The following is a 22,965-nucleotide window of genomic DNA, read 5'->3' as shown; positions in this document are numbered from 1 at the left end:
CAGTTGCCACTTGGCCACCGGCCGCGCGTGTGGCGGGCGCTCGCTCACTGCGTGCATGCTTGCAGGTGATCGCGGTGATCTCGATCCTCTTCATCGTGCTGTCCACGATAGGGCTCACTCTCAACACCATTCCGCAAATGCAAGTGTACGACGACAAGGGCGCGCCCATGGACAACCCGCAGCTGGCCATGGTCGAAGCCGTGTGCATCACGTGGTTCACGCTCGAATACGTGCTGCGGTTTAGCGCCTCGCCGGATAAGTGGAAGTTCTTCAAGGGAGGACTTAACGTGATAGATCTGTTGGCGATATTGCCGTATTTCGTGTCTCTCTTTCTGCTCGAAACTAACAAAAACGCGACGGACCAGTTCCAAGATGTGCGCCGTGTAGTACAAATCTTTCGTATCATGCGGATCTTGCGCATCCTCAAACTCGCCCGCCACTCCACCGGCTTGCAGTCGCTCGGGTTCACGCTCCGGAACTCTTACAAAGAGCTCGGCCTGCTCATGTTGTTCCTCGCGATGGGAGTGCTCATATTTTCTTCGCTGGCATACTTTGCCGAAAAAGAAGAGCCGGGGACTAAATTTATCTCTATACCGGAAACGTTCTGGTGGGCCGGCATCACCATGACCACAGTCGGATACGGTGACATTTACCCCACGACCCCGTTGGGCAAGGTCATCGGCTCAGTTTGCTGTATCTGCGGCGTGTTGGTAATTGCGTTACCCATCCCTATAATCGTCAACAATTTCGCCGAGTTTTACAAGAATCAGATGCGCCGCGAGAAGGCGCTGAAGCGGCGCGAGGCGCTGGAGCGCGCCAAGCGCGAGGGCTCCATCGTCTCCTTCCACCACATTAACTTGCGCGACGCGTTCGCCAAGAGCATGGACCTCATCGACGTCATAGTGGACACAGGTCAGTAGCATCGCCCTCCTCGCGCCTATTGCTTCTCCATGTCATGTGTCCTGCTCGTACGTAACTCTTCACCTTGTGCACGCATGCCTTACCCGTATGTCAATGCCCGACTCGTTAGTGTTGGTGAATGCGATGGATGTTATCGCGTGCACGACGCATCGTTAGCTCTCCGGACTCGCAGGCATACTCAAATCAGACAGAATCACGTTACATCGCAGCTACAGCTATATTCACTCGCTCGTTCCAAAGAGGTGTATCAGAGTGTTTTGTTCATTGTCTTCAGGTGACAAGTGCGTCCTCATTGAGGCGAGAGACGACGCCAGATGAGCAACTCGCTACTGTCGCACAGTCGTCCACTCGACCCCTTATTGTTAAGTCCGTAGCTCGGGGTCGGGTCCGCGTCGCGTGTAGCTAGCGATGTGCGGCGAAGACACTTTATCTAAGGTCGATTACATTGTCAGCGTAAGCCTAACGCTTCATAAAACTAACACTCATTTCTTCTGTGGACTGTACGTTGTGTGTATCCGGAGAACGCTGGATCTATTAGACTGTTCGTGTGGAATGTGTGTTGTGTTGTTCACGCCGCTTCATTTGTTCTATCGTTTAATTATGTACGATAATATGTAGGTACTTAATGTGAGCGCTTAATGGAAATGAGTGGGGGACAGGACGGCAACGTTGCTACTTAAGATGGTATGTGTCTCCAGGACACAACCTGTCGCAAGGGGACGCTTCTAGCCTGGATGGCGAAGCGCCGGCGACCACTGGCTGCGCCAAACAGTACGAACACTCTATTGGCAATAGGATACCTCAGACTGCTGACAATATTCAGGTGAGAACTACATTAAGTGGCCGAGTGCCTCAGTAAGTAATGTGTTTTTGAATACCATACCACGGTACCTACCTAATCATGTAATTTCCTCTGGTGCCTCATAAGCAAATCTAGTTTGGCTTGTATTTTAAATTGCGGTTCTTTTATTATATTTATTGCAGTATACAATGCAATAAATACATGCATAATATATGTACCTACGTAATGAACGAAGCTGTACCGTCACTTGCACTTACATCAATGATGCTTAACTCATTTTAGTTTTGTACAAGCTATTCGCTGAATTTCCCGGCACCATTATAACGAATATTGTGTTGCAGCAAATAAACATTATAGCGATTATGTATATCTTACTATATCTAAATACTTAGATAGATAGGTAATCATGAAAATTAAAGTAAAATAGGGTGTGCCTAAAATAATAGGTACTTGGTAACTACGTTACCTGTCAAGACAAAAGGGATAACAACTTAATGAAAAATTCAATATAATCGGTTTACCTATTACTTAATTCTTTAGAAGATTATACATTTTGCGCCCATTTTGAAAGTGCCGGCCAACAAAAAAAAAAATGGCACGAATTTTTAGAACAAGCCATTTGGAGCAAAAGCCAATATGGCACAAAAGTTGTAGGATTACTCTGAACCCAGCAGCAAAAGGCAAGGCCTAACGATTCTTCCACTTTTTTTTTTGTTGGCCGGCACTATTAAAAAGAGCCCAAAAATATATGGAACGTCAATCCATACAAATTGTCATAAGACTTACGTGGTACGTACGTAAACAATACTGAATAGCAGAAATAGAGATCCGTACTTAAAATAAGCAAAATTGTATACTATGATTAACACGTTAGGATGTAGTTTCAGAGCAGTCCTAAAAAGGAACGCCGCTTTTCAAGTGAAGGCTTCGACACGCCGGAGAAACGCTTGCTCATTAATCCTGACCCGACACCAGTAAGACACTTCATCTCAATCATGGGTGGCTATCGCTTCACCAAACATTTAGTGTTAATTGCATAATTCGTATAATATTCTAAATATTGTTCATGAAAGACCAATGAAGGACCAATGACAGACCAATGAAATTGATAGTTTCATAGAATTAAATAATATCTTTAAGGTTACAATATGGGTATCAAATTGAGAAAATTGTGAAATAACATGTGGCCGTATTAAATAGCATTCTGAATACATTAAAATATATTGTCATCATAACTAAAGATGTGTACCGAATATCAGATCAATCTGTCAAAAGAAGTAAAATTTCACGAAAACATGGCAAGCATTTTTAAACGCTTGTATTTATACAACCGTTTAAAACCTCTCAACCCATAATTTTCTTGGTGACAATTGTTCAATTGTTTTAATATTGGTACTTGATTTATATAAAACGAACTGTGCATTCAAATCCGTTCAGAAGTTCTTCAGAAGATGTAAATTGTTTATCTAACTCGACCACGGCCACATATCAAAAAAGCATGAAGCCAAATTTGTTTTAAGTGCCTAGCACTTTTTAAATACTTTTCTGTGTTACTTGGTATAATAATTCTACTGTATCTACTATTGGGAATTCATGGTCTCTCGTGAACGAAGCGCTTTGGCATTTCTTAACATTTCATTGCGAAGCTACTGCCTCTAACGATTTACAAAAATTTCACATCTATAGCTTGGCAAGTTCGTTCGTAGCACTCCCGATGGTCCGCCCGGGCCGGGAGGGGGCAACGATGCCTTCGCGCCCGACTTCATACCCGCGCAGTCCTTCCCACCCCTTCGCCCGCATATCATGGGAGTGTCATCAACAAACTTGCCAAGCTATGGCAGCACTAGTTTAACTTATCCTTAACTTATTAACATCGACATAGTGTTTCATCTGGTTTAGTAACGGTTGTTAACATTAACATCATTTTATTCGATAAGTCTAATATAGTAACCACTAATATTTTCTCTTTTTCTAGGAAAAGAAGATGGCTGAAAAACAGCTTGACTTGGATCAGCTGCCTTCTGAATTTGAATGTTGTTTTTGCACTTTCAAGGTACTAAATCACTAACGCACGATTGAATATGTGTGTTGGAAGATTGCCAAATTATATACTAATTCAAGTTTTGTTTCCTTTGCGTTAACATAATTATTAATTATTATACCTATTTAAAGTTACCTTCAGCATAATCCGTAAGTAACGTGTTGCTTTATTTCATTTACATTATTTTTAATTTATATTGCAGCGAAAGTTATATTATGGAGGCTTTGAAGGTTGCGGATTTTTATTGAACATTTTTAGTTAATTTATATAAAAAAAAAATAGAAATGTATTTATAGGTATTACATAGTTATCAGTATTTAGATTGTATGTAGCGCGTACTTATTTGATTTAAAAAAAAATACTTATATTACAAGGTAGGTGCTTCAGCGACAATTTTTTTTTAATTTCACTGACACAATGTAGAGTTCCTAGATAGTATATTCAGCTCAACTTGGTTGAGATACAAACGTTAAGTTTTAGGTTATTTAGGTACTTGAATAGGTATAAATATTGTATATAAGTAGTGTAGTACCTAAATAGTAAGTTTAGGAAGTGAACTAATTGATATCGTGTTTGTGTAGGGTTATAAGGAGTTTATAGACGCTGAGCAACTAATGCCAATGGCGACTTCGGACCTTCGGCAGCCAGTTTGTGTAGAGCTCGCTTGCCTACAGAGACACCCCGCGCCGCGGGCCTTGCCTGAAGCAACCCCCAATAGTCTTGACAGCCCTGGTACGTATAAACCTAACCCATTTATACCCATCTCTTTTCCTCTTACTGTTACTTAGTTACTGTCTTTATCATTGCACCGTGTGTATATTAAACACTATGTAATTGTAGCCTAATAATATGCCATGCACCAAGTAAAGATAAGCACCATTTAGATATTTATACTATAGCGTAAAAAGCGATTTGGCGAAGTTTATAATAAACATAATGTTATTAAAAATCACATTCAATCATTTTCATTCACAATATATCTACTTGGTACATAACATGTTTATATACCTAGCTACTGTTAATGCTTTCCTATTTTTTACAAGTTATATGCCGGTGCCTAATGTATGTACTCGTACCTTGTCTCTTAAATGCATCTATTTTAAATACTGTTGATATTGTTCAATTTTCAATCCCATTCTATCAGTCAGTAGCAAACTTTCCTCTGTTCTGTCCGTTACCATCGAAGCGAGTGCGTGACGCGGTTCCATATGCGTGTATGTCTTACGTTGCAGATACATTTGCATCATGCCTTACGCACCCTTTTCCTTCAGAGGGCGACATCACGTGCGAGAACGACTCGTCAAACTTGTATGTGAATCCGTTGGACGGTAGCGGCGGTGGCGGGGCGGGGGTGAGCGGGGGCGGGGTGTCGGCGGACTTTAACGGTGTGCGCAAGAGCGCCTCGGGGGACATTTTGTGTGCGAAAGGTTCGCAGGCCGGGGGCTCCCCGCGCGGGTCCCAGGGCAGCCTGTCGGGCGTGGCTTGCGGCGACGCGGCGCGACCCGACGCCTCGTGCTGCGACCTCCCGCAACCGACTGATGACTCGCCCGCCGCCGCCGACGACGCCAAGCCCAAACACAGAAAAGCGCGTTTTCAACAGGTCAGTGACCGCTGCAGTTTGTTCCGAGCCGGACCATTGGAAGCGCGTAATCGACGGCTACTGAATATCCTTGCCCGTCCTTGTCCTAAAGTGCGCCGTCCACGATACTGCAACTTAAACATGTTTATCAAACATGGCTATCAAAAGAATAGACTAAAATCGCTCGTCAAAAAAAAACGTGTGTCTCGACAGAAGTAATAACTTAAACTTGCTGCCATTTTCGTGAGAGAAAGGAAAGCTAGACAGAGTGGCGCTGTAACGCGTTACGTTACGAAGCGGTTTCCCATAAGAAGTTATCACTTCAAAAAAATTTAATTGCATTTGCAGTATAATTTTGAGAATGCCTTTCTACTTTTGTTTATTGCCGGGCAATTTCAGTCTACTTTCATTAGTCAAACTCTACTTATGTACCCTTGATAGTATGATCTAAGATTTCATGGAATATTATCTCGTGAACGAGGCGCTTTAGTTTGATCCGTGTGTATATAAATGTTTAATTTTCGTCCTCGTGTTATAATATCTCTGCATGTTGACTTTGAATGATCCGTATCCTATCTGCATGCAACTATAGCAATTTATCATAAATTGCCTTGAAAGTTTCCTTGTAATTTGCTGAATAACTAGCACATGTTCTAGGAATGGTCGGAGGAGGAGAAGAAACCGCCGAGAGGAATAGCAACGAGGATTATCAATCATCACATTCTATTTGGTAAGATTGGATTCATATACTTCCCCTAATAGAGAAAATAGAAATATGCAACTAGACCATATCCAATCCAGAATATGACTATATTAAGGGCGAATTTTATCCTAGAATCCTGATGAACTTGAATCCTGAAGGTGTTGATAGACATTCACTTGTAATTAACATTTATTAATTCCTTTACCATATTAATAAACCTGGAAAAGTAAAGTAGTCCTAATCACTGTTTAAACTTCACTTTACTTTGAAATAATTTGAGGTTTAATCCTAGTCCATGTTTATAAACAAGACCGTCAGAGTTTGAAACTCTTGGAAAAGTTATTCTCCCAATAATATCAAACAGATCGTGTCCATTTTAACATACATAATATATTATCATAACCCCTTTAAAAAAGCCTTAAATGCTAATGCTATGTTTAATCAGGTAAGAACGGCAACAAACGCAGTGGCGGCGGCTGGCCCCTTGAAAGCGATTCGCGCTCTCGCTCCATACTGAAGAACAAAGAGTCCCGGGGCACTGACAGCGAACTACTCCTACAAGAGACGACTTCACTTGGTGCTAACGTAAGTGTCATCATTATCATTAACAACCGATGGACGTCCACTGCTGGACATAGGCCCCTTGCATGGACTTCCAAACAAAAAGGTCTCGAACTGCCATCATCCAGTGGCTCTCTGCAACCAGCTTGATGTCCTCATGTGCTTGATTTCATGAAACATAGTCAAAAAACATCAAATCAATCAAATCAAAGTTACACAATTGTCCCCCTGTATCTCGTTATTGACCTTTCAGCTATGTTCTATTATAAGTATATAATATGCATAGCTACCGCCCTATCAGCCGTATCAAAGATACGGGGCCCCTGGACTACCCCGAGCCCCTTACTTGAGTAAAGCAAAAATAAGTAAAATGTAGGTAATCCAAATTCTCTTTTTTTAATTTTCCCTGGTTAAGCGTACGCCCAAAAGTTGGAAACATCCTACATAGGTCAAGTCACTGTCATATTTATATTGAGCGAGCTTCTTTTGTGAGCCCCCAACTTTTTTGATAAAGGGTAGCTCTAAGGCGCGCTACGCCACTGGTGGTATGCAAAATGAAAGCAGAGCATTATAAATAAATAGTTGAAGTGGAATTACCTGCTCAAAAACTATGACTAGATAATTCTGTATCGTCATAAACCCATATTCGGCTCACTGCTGAGCTCGAGTCTCCTCTCAGAATGAGAGGGATAAGGCCAATAGTCCACCACGCTGGCCCAATGCGGATTGGCAGACTTCACACATGCAGAGAATTAAGATAATTCTCTGGTATGCAGGTTTCCTCACGATGTTTTCCTTCACCGATTGAGACACGTGATATTTAATTTCTTAAAATGCACACAACTGAAAAGCTGGAGGTGCATGCCCCGGACCGGATTTGAACCCACACCCTCCGGAATCGGAGGCAGAGGTCATATCCACTGGGCTATCACGGCTCTTAATTCTGTATAGCTCGCATTATTAAAAACAAGTATTTTTGTATTTCAGGGAGACTCAGGTAGCGAATCCTCGCCGATTCGCCTCAAAGACTTCAAGAGTCAAAACCATAAAGGCAGTGCGACAGATAGAAGCAACCTTGTAACGTAGGACATAAAGACTATAACGCCACACCCTCGCTCACCTTGCGCGAATAGACATAGTCGTGTAGGTATACATATTTCCTACGATAAAATATAATAATTAATTAGAACGCAATAATAAAAAATACATAAAAAATAATTTTAACATATCATTGGGCGATTGTGACTGCTTGTTGATAGACGGTTTTCATTTTGTAGAGTTTATTATAAATATTGTATTATAGAAAAAAAAATATATTACGTAATGTAATAATCGTTCATTCCAATCGAAAAGTTGAAAGTACCTATTTGTTAAGTTTTTTTACGTGCAATTATTAATTGCTAATTCTAATTTAAGCGAATATAGTTTGTACAGCATAGTGAAAAAAAAGGAAGCAATTATTAAAATTAAAGATTTTCTGAAATTGTTACTTGATTGTTTTATTGATTTTTTTTACTCATGTCCGCAGTTTTGTTGACTTTTTTTCTAAGGACTTTAAACCGGTTCGTATCTATAGGTATATCATATATGTATAGTTAAGACCGAGTCTTAGAGCTTGGATTCTATAGATTAACTAGCGAACGCCCGCGACTTCGTCCGCGTGAAACCCGATGTAAACTTTCAACTACCCCTACCCCTACAATATTGGTTTGTAGTACATGCTATGTATCAGAGATGGCGCTGTATGTGAAAAAAGATTTTCCCGCTTTTCTGTTGAAATTTTTCCTGAATTTTCTTTGCTATAAACCTCACGGAGCCCGAGACCTTTCCAATGAATGCAAAACCGTGGAAATCGGTTCGTGCGTTCTGGAGTTATAGCGTCAGGAAGGAAAACCCGACTTATTTCTATATAGTAGGTGGTTTAACTCAAATAAGATTTATAAATTCCGATAACACAAACTCTGATATTCGTACAAGCGTAAAGATTAGACATCCTTTTTTAATTAAGTATTAATATAATATTTTTCCATCTCCATCTATCCATCAACTTTTTTGATTGTGTAAATGCAGTTGGCTCCTTAATGGGACTTCAGCGGCGTGACCGGGGGGTTTGGGCGAGCGCAAAAGCGTCACCTGATGAGGCTTAAAGGCAGAAGCAGAGTAGATGGCCGGAACAACTCTTTAAGGGCGTCTCCTTTGAGATTCGGACCTCGGCTTTATCCATCCATATTTTAATTTTCATGCCTATCGCTACAACCGTAAGATGCTTTCGGTTGTGACGAGGCTGATGCCTCGCTTTACGAGATTGCTTGAGGAGGCGTCACCTCAGTGCCTTTACCTACTTATACAGTACCTACGGAGATTCTTGAGAATCCGAAAGAAGTGCACACACTTATTTGGTTCACATCTACTACGTATTTTATGCAATGCACAATTTTGATATTAAAATTCGCTTATGTTCCATTTCTCGATAATGTAAATTGGGCCTTACTACTACGTATTTAGGCTCAAAATAAAAGTTATACTAGTAGTCAACAATGATATTTATTTTTAAGCGAAATAATTTTCAATTATATAATGTGTTTAACATAAACTTACATTACCAATAATACAAAAATGTCAGTGAATTTAAAATGAATTACACAATAAGTTAATAAATTAAAATATAAAAAGTTTCAAGTCACAAGAAATAAATTTGGAATCATTATTAAATAGGTTCATCTTATGAAAAATAAATACAAAAAAGACATGCGTAAGCATGGTCCGTAAATAATAATACTAATTGTTATATAACACTAAAATACTTAACATGGTAGAGCCGCATCGCATTCCAATTCCATAACACCAATTGCTCAGTGCTCTAAATGCTCAGCGCTTCAAGAAAAAGTTTTTCTATGAAACAGTTGCTCAGGTCTTGTGCACCACAAGTTGGCATAAATCTGCACTCAGAACTGGAACTTAAAGCACAGAGCATTTACACATCACTATCGTCCGAATAAGTCATCACTATAGTCCGAATTAGTCATTTAAAATTGACATCCGAACTAGTTGATAACGGAGTTAGTCGAATTGCAGCTCTATTTATAACTAAAGAGAAAGAATATAGGATAACTTTACTTTGGTTTTGGGGATTAATAATAATTAATTAATAAATAAAAAAGAAACTGGTACATTAGCACAGGAATTATGTAAAAGTTTTCTTACACAAATGACCAATAGGTGTATTGCTACAATTATTTTTTTAACAATAATGGATATCGATATATTTATGTTAGCCTATAAATTACATCTTATTTGTGAACACACAGGCACCTTACTTCAAAATGTCTTGGCATAAAATCATGGCACTAAACTGTACATATAAGTTAGTCCTCGCTGCCATAACTCGTTTTTTTTTTTTAATTTATCGTTAGTGGTGATGAAAGATTCACGGTAATTAAGCAGAGATTAATAAAATTCGTGAAGCCAAAATAAATCAATTTTAGTTTTAAAGCTTAGAGTACCAAAAAATATCACAAAAATTTGATAATGGTGTCGTCCTGCCAATATCGTACAGTATAATAATATGTAAATTATTTTTAACCGGCACCTCCACACATTCACAAACTGCGCCTGTGTACTGTCTATGAAGCGCAAAACGTGACGTCACACTAAATGCTTTACAACAGAACATTACACTTTGCATGTATTTGTAGATATCTCATAAGTAGAATGTATGTGTTGTGTTGAAACGCCAGTTAAAAATATTTAGATACACTTACATCACAGTTTGTAATCATCGCATATACATCGATCCTGTGGAATATATTAAATACCTAACTCGGAAAATACGGGATATATAATTTGGCGCATATTTAAATAATTTGGAAGGCACGGTCTGCCTTTATCTACAGGCATTTCCCATAAGGCAGACCTCGCCCGCCTTAGACCAATTACAAAAGGACTGACTCGCTAGACATTAACCCTCTGTCAAAGATCAGGATTCAACGATCTAATACGTTTATAAATTGTTTCTGTTGCTGTAGAATAGATGATATTTCATTATTGTAATCGTTTTCGTCGTGTTTTTGTGTACTTGAATGGTGTAAAAAACGGTCAACAACTTGTAGTTTACTAAAAGATAAAGTTACGGTTAATTTGTTAATTATATCATAATAAAAACAATAAATACAAAGTAAAAAGAATCAATCTTCAGCCGGAACAGCAACACATCGATTAAAAATTTTAATATCCTGTGTATATGTTTTGTGGATATAGTCTAAGCGATCTGTAAATTATTAGTCTGTGTAAGAATTAAATGTGAGTGTACTGCTAATCAAATTTATAGTTGTGTGTAGTGTAAGGACACAGAATATTGATGTTAAATATTTTCAATGTGTGAGTTCACCTCGTCCCTTTCAAAAAATTACAGAATTTTGTTGGTGGGTTTAGGTGCGATACTGATCCATTTGTAATTGGTCTGAGTGTCCGCGGTGGAGTGGGGGGGTACTACGACAGAGGAGAGCTAGTGACGAGCAGGCGACAAGCGTATTTGTCCTTTGCACATCTCTTGTGTAATCATTGGCGTATCTAGGATTATTTCCTTAGGAGGGCCTGGCTCCCGATATCAAGTCTATTCTAGCCCCCCCACCTTCCCGGTTTATAAGTCAAATATTAGGTATTACTAACAAATAAATGTTTCTTTGCTGGTATGATGGTCACTAGACAGATGTACAAATCATTCGGAAACAATAAACTACAAGTGATGTGGCTGCATTAGCCATTTAGTCATAATAATTCGGTTGCAATATTTTTTATAAAGCAGAACTATTTTACAATGAAATAAATTATATTAGACAATTTTATCTTATTAGTATTTCCTAAAATTATATTATTTTTGAAATGAAAACATTTCTGAAATATATATTTCAGAAAAATGTTCTGTGAATATTTTGGAAAACGCCGTTACCGATGTGATAAAAGTTATTTACAATTAATCAAAACATTAGTAGCTAATTAATGATGCAAATCTTTTACAATAGTTATAAATATTAAACTAAATATTTTCGTTTTAAACATATAATTGACATCAAATATTGGTTAAATAAAAAATAGATAACGTAAACGTAATATATCATATTACTTAAACGAGTATATTATGTATTTATAAAAAAAAATACAAATAGAATACACAAATATAACTGTTATTTATATTGCTGCTCTATTGTGGCTTTATAGTGACTTATTCGATTGCAACTTCAGAGAAACTAAGTATTCATCACTCTATTATTAAAGTAGGCTATCTTAGGCAAAACTTTCTATTAATGTTGCTTTTTAACAAAATATTTTAAAGTTATCCTACAATTTACTCTGATAGCCATTGACAACAAATAATAAAATTAAACAAAAAGCTCTTTTTAGTAAGATTAGTAGGTAAAATCCGTCGTTTTGATCCATTTTATTCAAGTATTTTTTTTCCAAAATCTATGAACTTGATTTCCGAATATTACATTTTTTTTTACAAAATTCTAATGATGCAGGGTTTTTTTTTTATCAAATATCGAGGTTTTTTTTTATCAAATATCGAGGTCTCTTTTTACATATTAATCTTGAAATTTAAAGGTTTTTTTAAAATATTGAAATTTAAAGTGTTTATAGGTTATAGGAATGTTTTTTACATCCACAATTTACCACAGGAAAAATCTTTGTTAGATATTTTACCAATCTTGTGCAGCTTGTAAAGCGTGTACTTTAATTATTATTTATCAATTTACTAAATGCAACTGAAATATACATATTTTACTTTTTATGTATGTAACAAATAAACAATACATTAGATTATCCTAAAATACATACACACAAATTACATATTACACACATATGTACAAACAAGCTTGTATATAATATTGTAATAAATTCTTATACTATCGTAAAATAATTGTCTGGTTAGTTTTTTAATTAGGTAGCTTAACTGTGCAAATAAGAACGCTATGCAAGTTACAGTGGAAAAATAGAGATGATTTGTAATTGAATTATGATTTACAATAATAATATTTTTATTTCTGAAGTCAAGCAGCATTGTTGTTTAAATTAAAAAGTATAGTTGTGGTTGCCAGATTAAATTTTGGCATATGAAGATTAATATTTTATAAGTCAGCAGGGTAGCTCATTATAAGGCGCCTTATTTAAGGCGAAATATCTTAACATTTTCGAAACATTTCATCTAAACTTGGTTTAATAACATTAATTTAGGTATTTGGAGTATTTAAATTTACAATCTCGAAAACCTTTGGTGTTTTGACTTTTTAGTAGTATTTTATCTAACCTAGACATTTAACGTTATAGCATCTTTGTTATTAATAACGACTATTTTTAATATTTTTAATGTTAATTTGAAATAATTTTTAATTCCCGATTTCAAATCAGGTCTTGGAAGTTTAAAAAATGTTTGCTCGATAATATTTAAAAATGCTATCTAAAAGTTTTCAATTTGTGTCAAGGTCACATCTATATACTGTGTAATCTATGTGATATTGGGTGATGAACAATATCTAACCGAATTTTAAAGATAAAATCAAACGCAAATATTTGTAATAAGATTGTGAGCGGCGACGTTGGAGATAGAAACAATCTATTTGTCAAATTCGACACTAATGGTAGTTAGATTACGAATTGATTTCGTTTTCCATCTATCTTTATTAAATTTCAAGACAGGAAGTTGTGTTTTGAAATTTTTGCGATTGTTTTTCATAGCGTGAGATCAACATCGAAAATAATGAAAAATGCAAATTGATTTCGTCTTGACACAAATCATAAATAATAATTAATGAATTAAATTACATATACAAATTATTTATTTATTATATTAATTAAATCTACATCGTTCCATCACAAATGATAATAATATTAGGTCCATCATAAGAATTAAACCAGGATGTATTATATATTTTTTTTAGGTTTGAGACTTGGCCATTATTGGATGAATATGGGTTTTGATTTAAAATATGAGATACCTAGTATGAATGTATATTACTGTATTACGAATTACTCAATTAATTCACTTATTAATATAATTTATATGAAGAATACGTGTATAATTGTCATATTAAATTCGTTTTTGTTCAATGGACAATTGAAAGGAAGCAATAATGCACTTAATATAAACAGTGCACAATTATAATATTAATAAATATTCAAAGCTAAATTTGCAACCTACTCAATTCCTCTGTGACATTAGCATAATGGTCTCTCTAGACGGCGGAAAGAAATAACAAATATGAAAAAATATGTAGGTAAGTGTCTAAAGACGTCATAATTCAATCCTCGTCAAATCCTTCGAAGTAAAGGGATGTGGGGATCTGTAATAATGTAAAATAATGTCGAGGTAAGTATTACAGAGAGGGTACCAATCACATTTTTCATTCATTCATTAAATGTCAATTATATTGTTGTACCTCGCACCCTTTGTTTTTTCTTATTGTGTTAGTGCTGTAGGCTCCTTAATGGGACCTCAGCGGCGTCACCGGGGGGTTTGGGCGAGCGCAGAAGCATCTCCTGATGGGGCCCGAAGGCAGAGGCATAAAAGATGGGGGGACTCTCCTCAGAGACTCGGGTCCCGGCTTAAAGCGTCGTTCTGGAAGAGTGTTTTGGCCTGAGTGTACCAATCCGGGCGCTCCCAAAATCGTGAGTTAAAAAACCGTCATATCCCACGTCCAGGGGATATGACGGTTATGACGTCAGATATCGGGGCTCTCGTACTCGACGACCCCTGTATCATGTAGAGGACTCTTTTATGGGGTTTGCCTATAATGCTCTTTTATGCACTAAGTAAATCATTTAAATAAAAATATCATAAATATTTGAGACAACACAAGCATAAGGGTTAAACGAAATCGGTTAGCATTAGGTTAATTATAAGATATTAAAATATTTAATCTTCATTCAGTTTATTTTTGGTTAGTTTTAATCTATTATTTTTTTGTCAAAATTGAATCATGAGAATTTATTATTATGATATAATGGAAATAATAAATGAATTATTAACTTGGAAATACCGTCATAGAAATTTGATGCCACATGATTGATTGCCTTAACCTTAATCTACATTAGGATTTAATATTAGGGTCGATTTGTAAAAGTTAGAAGTTAATTTTTCGTCGAACATTAACAGTACTTATAAGAAATAACAATGTGCCAACAAAGCAACGTTATTTTTATTTTATTGTAGTGTTTACTAATTCACAATTATTCTATTTAAATTATGACCATTTAGAAATTTCCAACTATGTGAATTGTAAACAGATGTATCAAGTATATATATCAGTGTTCAGTTAATTATAATTTATTTATATTTTTACACAATGTAAATGGAATGGATTTATTAAGAAATCAATGCTTGGAGAGTAAATATTTAAGAGCATGATAAAAGCATTTCAACATGAGATTTTTTGACATAGTTTGATATTTCTAAATGGCGGAATACCACATAGTATGCGTCACTATAGCTAATATGCGAAGTATAATAGTACAAGGGCAAAAACTGCAGTTTTGACCACAGACTTAGTGCCAATCAGCTAAATCAAAAGTCTGAAAGTGGTGTCAGTAACAGAAATTTGGGGAGTAAAGGGTTGTTTTTTTTTTATTCTTTACAAGTTAGCCCTTGACTACAATCTCACCTGATGGTAAGTGATGATGCAATCTAAAATGGAACCGGGTTCACTTGTTAGGAGGATGAAATACCACACCCCTTTCGGTTTCTACACGACATCGTACCGGAACGCTAAATCGCTTGGCGGTACGTCTTTGTCGGTAGGGTGGTAACTAATGGACTAATTAGAAAAACCTCAATCGGCCCAGCCGGGGATTGAACCCAGGATCTCGCGTCTTGTAAATCCACCTCAAATACCACTGCACCACGGACGCCGTCAAAAAGCCTTAGGAGGCCGTCAAAACGATTAGCTTGACATGTGATGCATATTACCAGAAGAATGTTGAAATTGCATGTGTTTACTTTTATGGTTACTGTTTTGAAACTGTTCATTATAAATAGTCAATATAAATTAATACCTAATTTAATATTAGGTATTAATTTTACGTCTCGTAATGGGTAAATTAAAAGTAAAGCTTTAATGGAAACTATGGCAGGTTCAGCTTTAGTGTCGCATACTATTTTTACACCAAAATGGCAGTTCTCAACACAATGGTCGAGTGTTCACATTCGCTGTATACTTGTGTAACTGTGCCAGACAATGGTCAATGCTGTCTGCAGCTTGCCCTATAGCCAGAAATATCTCTAGGGTTTCAACTTTCAACTGAGTTACGAGTATTGAACCTATTCGATCGCGTAAAATTTATAGGGATGATGACAGTTTTTTAAATTGTATATAAATTAAGAGTATACTAATAGTAAAGCAATTTTGTAAAAGGAACAGGGTATCTGCGATCATTACTTTCGGAGCTACAGGGATTTAAAGGGTCAGATTTGCGGCGCTGCCGCGGATCCCTGAAAAACGCCCCATACAAAATGGCTCGAACTAATGACGTCATAGGCAATGTAATGATCGTTAGATTTGTATGCGCGTTCTAACAAAATTACTAATATCTTTGTTATTTGTGCGTTTATGCTTATAGTTCATATATTAAAAAATGTCACATTGAATGTAAGGAAGCCAAAACTGTATGAATTTTCATCTAATTGCGATAAAATATTTTTAATAGATTTTGAAATTCTATAATCTCATTTATTTTGCAAATATTCAGACAATCTTTGTTTTTTATGTATAAATTAGTTAACATTGTTACCCGAATGTATCATAAAAATCAATATATTCAAACCTAGTCATCATCCCCATTATCGATATCTATTCACAGTGCCATATAAATTTAAGTTTACTTCTACGCCACCGAATAGATACAAACTTGTATTCGATACACTGTAGCGTCGCATACTATCTTTTGTATTTAAACGCCAAAACGGCAATTCTCAATGCGATGGTCAAGTATTTGATGTAGGTATGCATTATGTAACACTGCCTGTGCTATTCTACGATTATGAATTTCAGTCAGTAAAATGACAAGTGCAACTGTCACTTATATGTCATTTTAATAGTTAAGTGCAACTGTCACTTATATGTCATTTTAATAGTTAAGTGCAACTGTCACTTATGTCATTTTAATAGTTAAGTGCAACTGTCACTGAAATGTCATTTTAATAGTTAAGTGCAACTGTCACTGAAATGTCACTATAATAGTTAAGTGCAACTGTCACTGAAATGTCATTTTACTGACTGGAATTAATAGTCGTAGAATAAACGATGGTTACATGAATCAGATGGTCAGAGGAAACTCTAGGGTCAACTGTGTTAAGAGTTTTTAACCATATTCGTGCACGGAAAGAATTAAACTTGATTTTGTATCATGAAAGAGTGTCATCTAGTTACAACAAGAAAAAATATATAGTGATGCGTAGAAGTGTTGTTTCAATTCCTTATACTTTTACGCGATCGAATATGTTAGGTAGGAATGAACTTGGATCCAATACACTGTAGTGAATTCTATCTATTCTTTTAAAACGCCAAAATGGGAGTTCTCAATGCGATTGTCAAGTGTTTGCTGTATACTTGTGCCAGGCAAGTATACTTGTGTCAGGCAAGTATACTTGTGCCAGGCAACTATACTTGTGCCAGGTAATGGTCAGCGTTGCCCCATAGCTAGAAAAAAATCTACGATTTCAACTGAGTTACGAATACTGAAACTATTCTATCGCGTAAAATCGATTACTCACAGATAGTTTACTCTCGTTGTAACTGTATGACTTTCAGTTCCAAATAAATTTAAGTTTAGGTACTTCTATGCCGTCGAATAGATACAAACAGTACAGTGTTGGTATCTTTTGTATATAAATGGCATTGGCTGGCAATACTCAACAGGATAATGAACTGTTCGCTGTGTGTACACTACCTGTGCCAGGCGATGGTCAGCGCCGTGCGCAGCTTGCCCCACAGCCAGGGGTACAGGCCGCCGCCGCGCCACGCCGCGCGCGCCACATACTTGACGTAGTCGTAGAGACCCCACGGCGCGTGACCACCGTTCACGTAGTAGACGTACGTGAAACCGTCTTTACAGCGGCCTTTTATCGAATAGTAGTACGGCAAGAAAGAGTGTAGCCTGAATCTGGAATGAACAGTGTCTGTCTAGATTAGAGTTTCTAACAGTCTAGTAGGACCATTAAATAGTTGAGATACAAGAGATTTAATACCAAGTTATGTACCTTTTATATTTAATTTATCTCATATATTATATTAATATATATATATATATATTATTTACTTAATTTATCTTTTGAGCAAAAGACAAAAATTACTAAAATCTTAGCATAGGTATAATATATTACTGGTGCGGCCAATGATTTTTTTTTCTTATTCTTCATCAGCCTATATAGTCATATTCAAAAAATTCAAAATTTATTTATTTCAAGTAGGCTTCAATTACAAGCACTTTTGAAACTTCAGACTATTAGTAAAGAATCTATCATCGGTTCGGAAGGCAGATTCTGCTAAGAAGAACCAGCAAGAAACTCCTGCAAAAAACTTATAGAGGCCTATTTTTTAATGAACCACTGCAGATCAAGCCCCACCCCCATGCTGCCCTAATGCAGTTTGAGCTTGCTAAGGAGGTATTGTTTGAATCTGTAACAATCTGACCAACACGGGAATGTAACTCAACTCCAGGCTGAGAATTTATAGTGGAGATTTCTAAAAAAATGAAAATCAGTATTCCTTAACCTGACCCAGAACTCAAAACCACCTCGTGATATATATAACTGTTGGACTGTAGGATTAGCCTCTGGCAGTTGAAATATTTCATCATTATCAATTTCAATCCATATATGGCTGCTCAGCTTGAGTTCTCTGAGAATGAGAGGGGTTAGGCTTCAGCATGCTGGCCCAATGCAGGTTTACTACTTGATTGAACTTTTTTTTCCTGGGCCATTTTTGCACTGGACATTACGTTGGATGCTGTGCTTAGATCTGTCTGGTGTTTGTCCCTGCTGGAGTCACTCCAGCCAGCCGAGCTCGTTTAGCAGGCCGTTCAGGTCGCCAAACCCCTCATGTATTTTGCTGGGGAGCCAAAGTGTGCTGCTTGTTATTTAGTTCTTGGGTATATTTACCTTCGTTTCTCATAGAACAGTATAGCCTCAGTGTTGGTGGTGAGCACGTGCAGGAAGATCGCCTTGACGCGGTGCTCGTGCGGCGGCTGCGGCAGCGCGCCCGCCAGGTGGTTGATCAACACGTCTAGCAGCAGCGTCGCCACGCCCGAGCGACGGAACGGACGAACCACACCTGCAAACGGTTAACAAGTGAAAGTTAACACCTGTGAAGGTTTATCAAATAAAAAGTTACACCTGCGAAGGTTTATCAAATGAAAACTAACACCTACAAACTGTTATCGAATGAAGATTAACACCTACAAACTGTTATCGAATAAAAATTAAACCGTCCGAGCGACGGTACGGCCGAACTACACTTGCAAACAGTTTTCAAATACAAGTTAAATATGACTAAAGGACAGATCAACAAACTACATCTGAAAACAGTGGTTAAATTAAACTTAAATACTTCGTCTGAGTGACGGTACAAATTATGCCTGCCAACGGTTATCAAATTAAAATAAACACCTTAAATAAACCTTAAACAACCCCAGCAATGTATGTATTCATCAGCACCACCTACTAATAAGTACACCTGATGGACGAACTACACAAGAAAACAATTATCAAATGAAAATTAAATAGCAAGAGAGATATATACGAGTACTCAGAATACCTACATACTTTAAAACCTATATTTACTTGAGTAAAAAAAAAATAATAATAATAACAATCATCATTTTATATATATTTATTTTGTACTGGGCGTGAGAGTTTAATTCATTTGAATAATAATAATCAATTTACAATTACATATCATCTTTATAGAAAATTTCAAGATATTTATCTGGTATTATATAAACTATTTATGTAATGTTATATGAGTTTTATTATAATTAAATACCAACATTTTATTTCATTATTTATTGCTTGTATAAGTACGAGTAAATCTATTGTTATAAAAATGAAAAAAAATATGATCATGAAATAACATAAAATCATAATGGAATAAACCTGCCACAGCATAAACGATTGTGTGTATACATTAAACTGTGTGTAACTTTTTAAAACTTATCTATACTAATATAATAAAGCTGAAGAATTTGTTTGTTTGTTTGTTTGACTGAATGTGCTAATCTCAGGAACTACTGGACCAATTTGAAAAATTCTTTCAGTGTTAGATAGCCCATTTATCGAGGAAGGCTATATATATAGGCTTCTCCGTATTCCTACGGCGCGGCGTCAGCTAGTATAAACTAAAATTAATAAGTAAAACAAGTAAAGGACATAATTACCCAAAGATAGTATATATGCCACAAGTGTGTCTTTTGATGCAAACCATCTTGAAAGTATTCCTCTGTCCTCTGCATTCAGTTTCAGATATGGCTTGATCTCGGCCACTATGAGGCCTATTATCTGACTCTTGTACACTGCCGCCAGGGCAAAGAACCTCTCGGAAGACGTGATGTCTTCATACCATGATTGTGGATATTCTATCGGAAACCAATCTCTACATAAAGATCTTACCTGGAATATGTATGGAATGCCAAATTAAAAAAAATAATGAAGTATTTTGTTAACTAACCAAACACTGTTTTGTCAGGTCAGCTAGGTACATTATTTTTAAAAAATAGTTTTTTTTTATATATGAAAAATAGATGTTGGCCGATTCTCAGACCTACCCGGTATGCAGTGGCGTGCATAAGGTTTTTAAGTAGGGTAGGGCACTTTAAGTAAAAATTGGAAAAATTATGTGGTCTGTATGTTGTAATTTGTCCAACTATGTGGTCTGTGGTCCAACATGGGTTTGTATTGTGTTCTTAGGGTAGGCAGTGCTTTTTGCATATACGAAGTGCACGCCACTGCCGGTATGCGCACAAAATTTAATAAAAATTGGTCCAGCCATTCCAGAGGAATTTAGTAACACTGCATCACAAGAATTTTATATGTTAGATTAGTCAAGCTTCACTTTGACTTATGTGCATTACTTCTTCCTTAGCCCTATTTCCTTGTACAAAAACATACTCCCTATTGAATGTATTTTTGAAAAAGATTTAAATTTTGATAATTTATAGTACAACAACTTGTAGAGGGTCCTATATGTTTAAACTATTCTAATATTCTTAACAAACTTAAATAGTAAAAGCTATAGAGCTAATAATATAAGAAATTACTAAGTATAATGTCCTATTAGTGACATGAGCCTGATAGTATGAGTCAGCAGTCTAGTCATAATGAATAAACAAATGATAACAACTAAAATATATAACCAGCTAAAGGTTCATTTACAAGGTTCATTACAGCATGTTGCCAACGCCAGCTGGCAAGTTGCTGCTCGTGTAAATAAAACCTAACTGGCCGTACCTCAGCTCTTCAATCTGTATTGCAATACAGATCTGATTAAAATTAAAATTGAGCACATTTTAGTGTGATACAATGATGAAAAAAAGTCTATTAGCAAATAGAAAAATAATCATATGAATAGAAATAATTTGTCAGATTATTTGTTGTGCTGTTGGACACAGGCACCTTTATTAAAAAGTAAAGGGAATATGCAAATTACATTTAACAGACTGGATCAATGCAGGTTGGTGGGCTGAAGTTTTTTCTTTTTAATAATTTCTAAAAAAGTTTAGTTTTTGTAAGTAATACCAATAAAAGTTCTGTGCTAGCTTAGGGTGTAATCAGTAATTACTAATGTGGTAATTCGACAGCACAAATAAATATATTTTACCTCTTCCAAATCATCAGGGCACAAAAAACGCAATTGTACATCTTTTAATGAACATTTCGCCTCTTTCGACTTCTCAATAATTACTTGGAAGCCCTCAGAAAGGTACCTGCAAATATAAATGTTGTACGCGAAAAATATTCTTAGAACTGCACCATGTATATTATTTATTATATATTTATTTTGATGTTTCGATTATAATACTTTAAATCAATTCTAACCCACTTTAGAATCGTTAACAGGAATATTGGCTACCAATGTAAGCAATTTTGGTCAATTACAAATCGTCGCAGGAAATGAAAATACAAACAATAATAAATTGGTCAATTTGTCCGAGATAGAGTACTCATAGAATAATGTAAACACTTACCAACTAAACCCGGCCATTCGGCAGTTTTGCCATTAATAGTAACATCTAAACACTCCACACCATTAATCTAGTTATCATTTCAAGAACCTATCGTTTTCCATGAAATAGAAATACGAATTTATAAAAATCCTACAATGATATCAAATTGATTTGATTGACTTTACTTGACTTTTGGCTTTGACAGACTGACAGTGACATTATACGAAATTGAAGTTTGATTTTGGCAGTTTACATGACATGACCAACATGACAGATGACATTTCGATTTGTTGCCAGCTTATAAAAATTATATCCTTAGACAACTATTAAGGCTACGTTCCACTTAATGATCTTGATCACGCCAATGAGCCATTTTCCTTTAAAGGTGTTGAAAAAATCCGCTAGGAACAGCACCAGGGAGGTACAAATAGATATAATGACCGTCAAATTATAGTAAGCGACACTTTTATCATAAGTGTCAATTTTAATACAAGTTTTATTTAATTAGTTTTGCTAACTGTACTTAAAATCTTTTTCGTAAGTATAAAAGATTTTAATTAACTTCTACTCTTGTAGGCCGTATTCAATATAAATTAAACCAACTTTTTTTTAGATCGTTGCCAGATATCAACTTTTCACTTGGAAGGCAACCATGTCATCTCACAAGACGTGTACGTATGGAAACTACCAAGTGTTAATGTTTAATTCCAATTTATGGGGTACAAATGATCTCAAAAATAATTGACAAATTTTTTTTACATAAATCTCCCTATATGAAGTCGTTTTAATTTATCGTTTTATTTCTTCAATTTCATAATAAGTATTGTATTACAACTTTAAAAATGCTGATAAGCCGACAAGTTTTCCAAATGACTGATAGAGACTTAATAACTTTATATCTCATTAACACAGTTTAAAGAATAATAGGCAGATAGAGCGCACGGAGCACGGCGGTGTCGTAGCCGTTTCAAATACATAATTCAAAAATGAATACATTTACAACTCAGTACAACACGAAGCGTCGCATCAGTAATTTTCAATATTATTCAAGAAAAATGGCGTCTTATGGTTTTAAATATTTTAAAAAACATGAAATGGATGAAATAAGATGGGGTATATTTCAATTATTGTTTTTTTCAAAATTTTACAAA

General features: G+C 36.0%; 2 protein-coding genes across 5 annotated transcripts in view; one reads left to right on the top strand and one right to left on the bottom strand.

The window, feature by feature from the left end:
- The window catches only part of LOC112043147 (potassium voltage-gated channel protein Shab), an 81,433-nt gene extending 72,136 nt beyond the window's left edge, over positions 1-9,297 (top strand). The window contains exons 5-13 of one of the 4 annotated variants that reach the window (XM_024078437.2): positions 66-912; positions 1,620-1,744; positions 2,605-2,697; positions 3,699-3,776; positions 4,346-4,496; positions 5,036-5,364; positions 6,001-6,073; positions 6,492-6,631; positions 7,595-9,297. In XM_024078437.2, coding sequence (XP_023934205.1) covers positions 66-912; positions 1,620-1,744; positions 2,605-2,697; positions 3,699-3,776; positions 4,346-4,496; positions 5,036-5,364; positions 6,001-6,073; positions 6,492-6,631; positions 7,595-7,693 — 1,935 coding nt within the window. In that variant the 3' untranslated portion in view covers positions 7,694-9,297. Of the gene's footprint in view, positions 1-65; positions 913-1,619; positions 1,745-2,604; positions 2,698-3,698; positions 3,777-4,345; positions 4,497-4,996; positions 5,365-6,000; positions 6,074-6,491; positions 6,632-7,594 lie in introns of all 4 variants that reach the window. The other 3 variants (XM_024078436.2, XM_024078439.2, XM_024078438.2) reach the window with 3 other exon arrangements.
- Positions 9,133-22,011, bottom strand: LOC112043127 (N-alpha-acetyltransferase 60). The gene is made up of 5 exons (XM_024078407.2): positions 21,836-22,011; positions 21,469-21,574; positions 20,030-20,261; positions 18,756-18,927; positions 9,133-17,758 (listed from the first exon to the last, which is right to left on the bottom strand). The coding sequence occupies exons 1-5, from the start codon at positions 21,850-21,852 to the stop codon at positions 17,542-17,544; spliced, it is 744 nt and encodes a 247-aa protein (XP_023934175.1). The 5' UTR covers positions 21,853-22,011; the 3' UTR covers positions 9,133-17,541.
- Positions 22,012-22,965: the final 954 nt, after the last annotated feature.

This window comes from Bicyclus anynana, chromosome 15 (assembly GCF_947172395.1).
Source record: "Bicyclus anynana chromosome 15, ilBicAnyn1.1, whole genome shotgun sequence".
Taxonomy (NCBI): domain Eukaryota; kingdom Metazoa; phylum Arthropoda; class Insecta; order Lepidoptera; family Nymphalidae; genus Bicyclus; species Bicyclus anynana.
The sequence above is the reverse complement of the archived record's forward strand: the minus strand, read 5'-3'. Positions and strand labels throughout refer to the sequence as shown.

Coding starts and splice junctions, on each gene's coding strand:
- LOC112043127 (XM_024078407.2), bottom strand. Junction 20,262..21,468: donor GCCCTGATGATTTGGAAGAG/GTAAAATATATT, acceptor TACATATTCCAG/GTAAGATCTTTATGTAGAGA. Junction 17,759..18,755: donor CTGTTCTATGAGAAACGAAG/GTAAATATACCC, acceptor TGTTCATTCCAG/ATTCAGGCTACACTCTTTCT.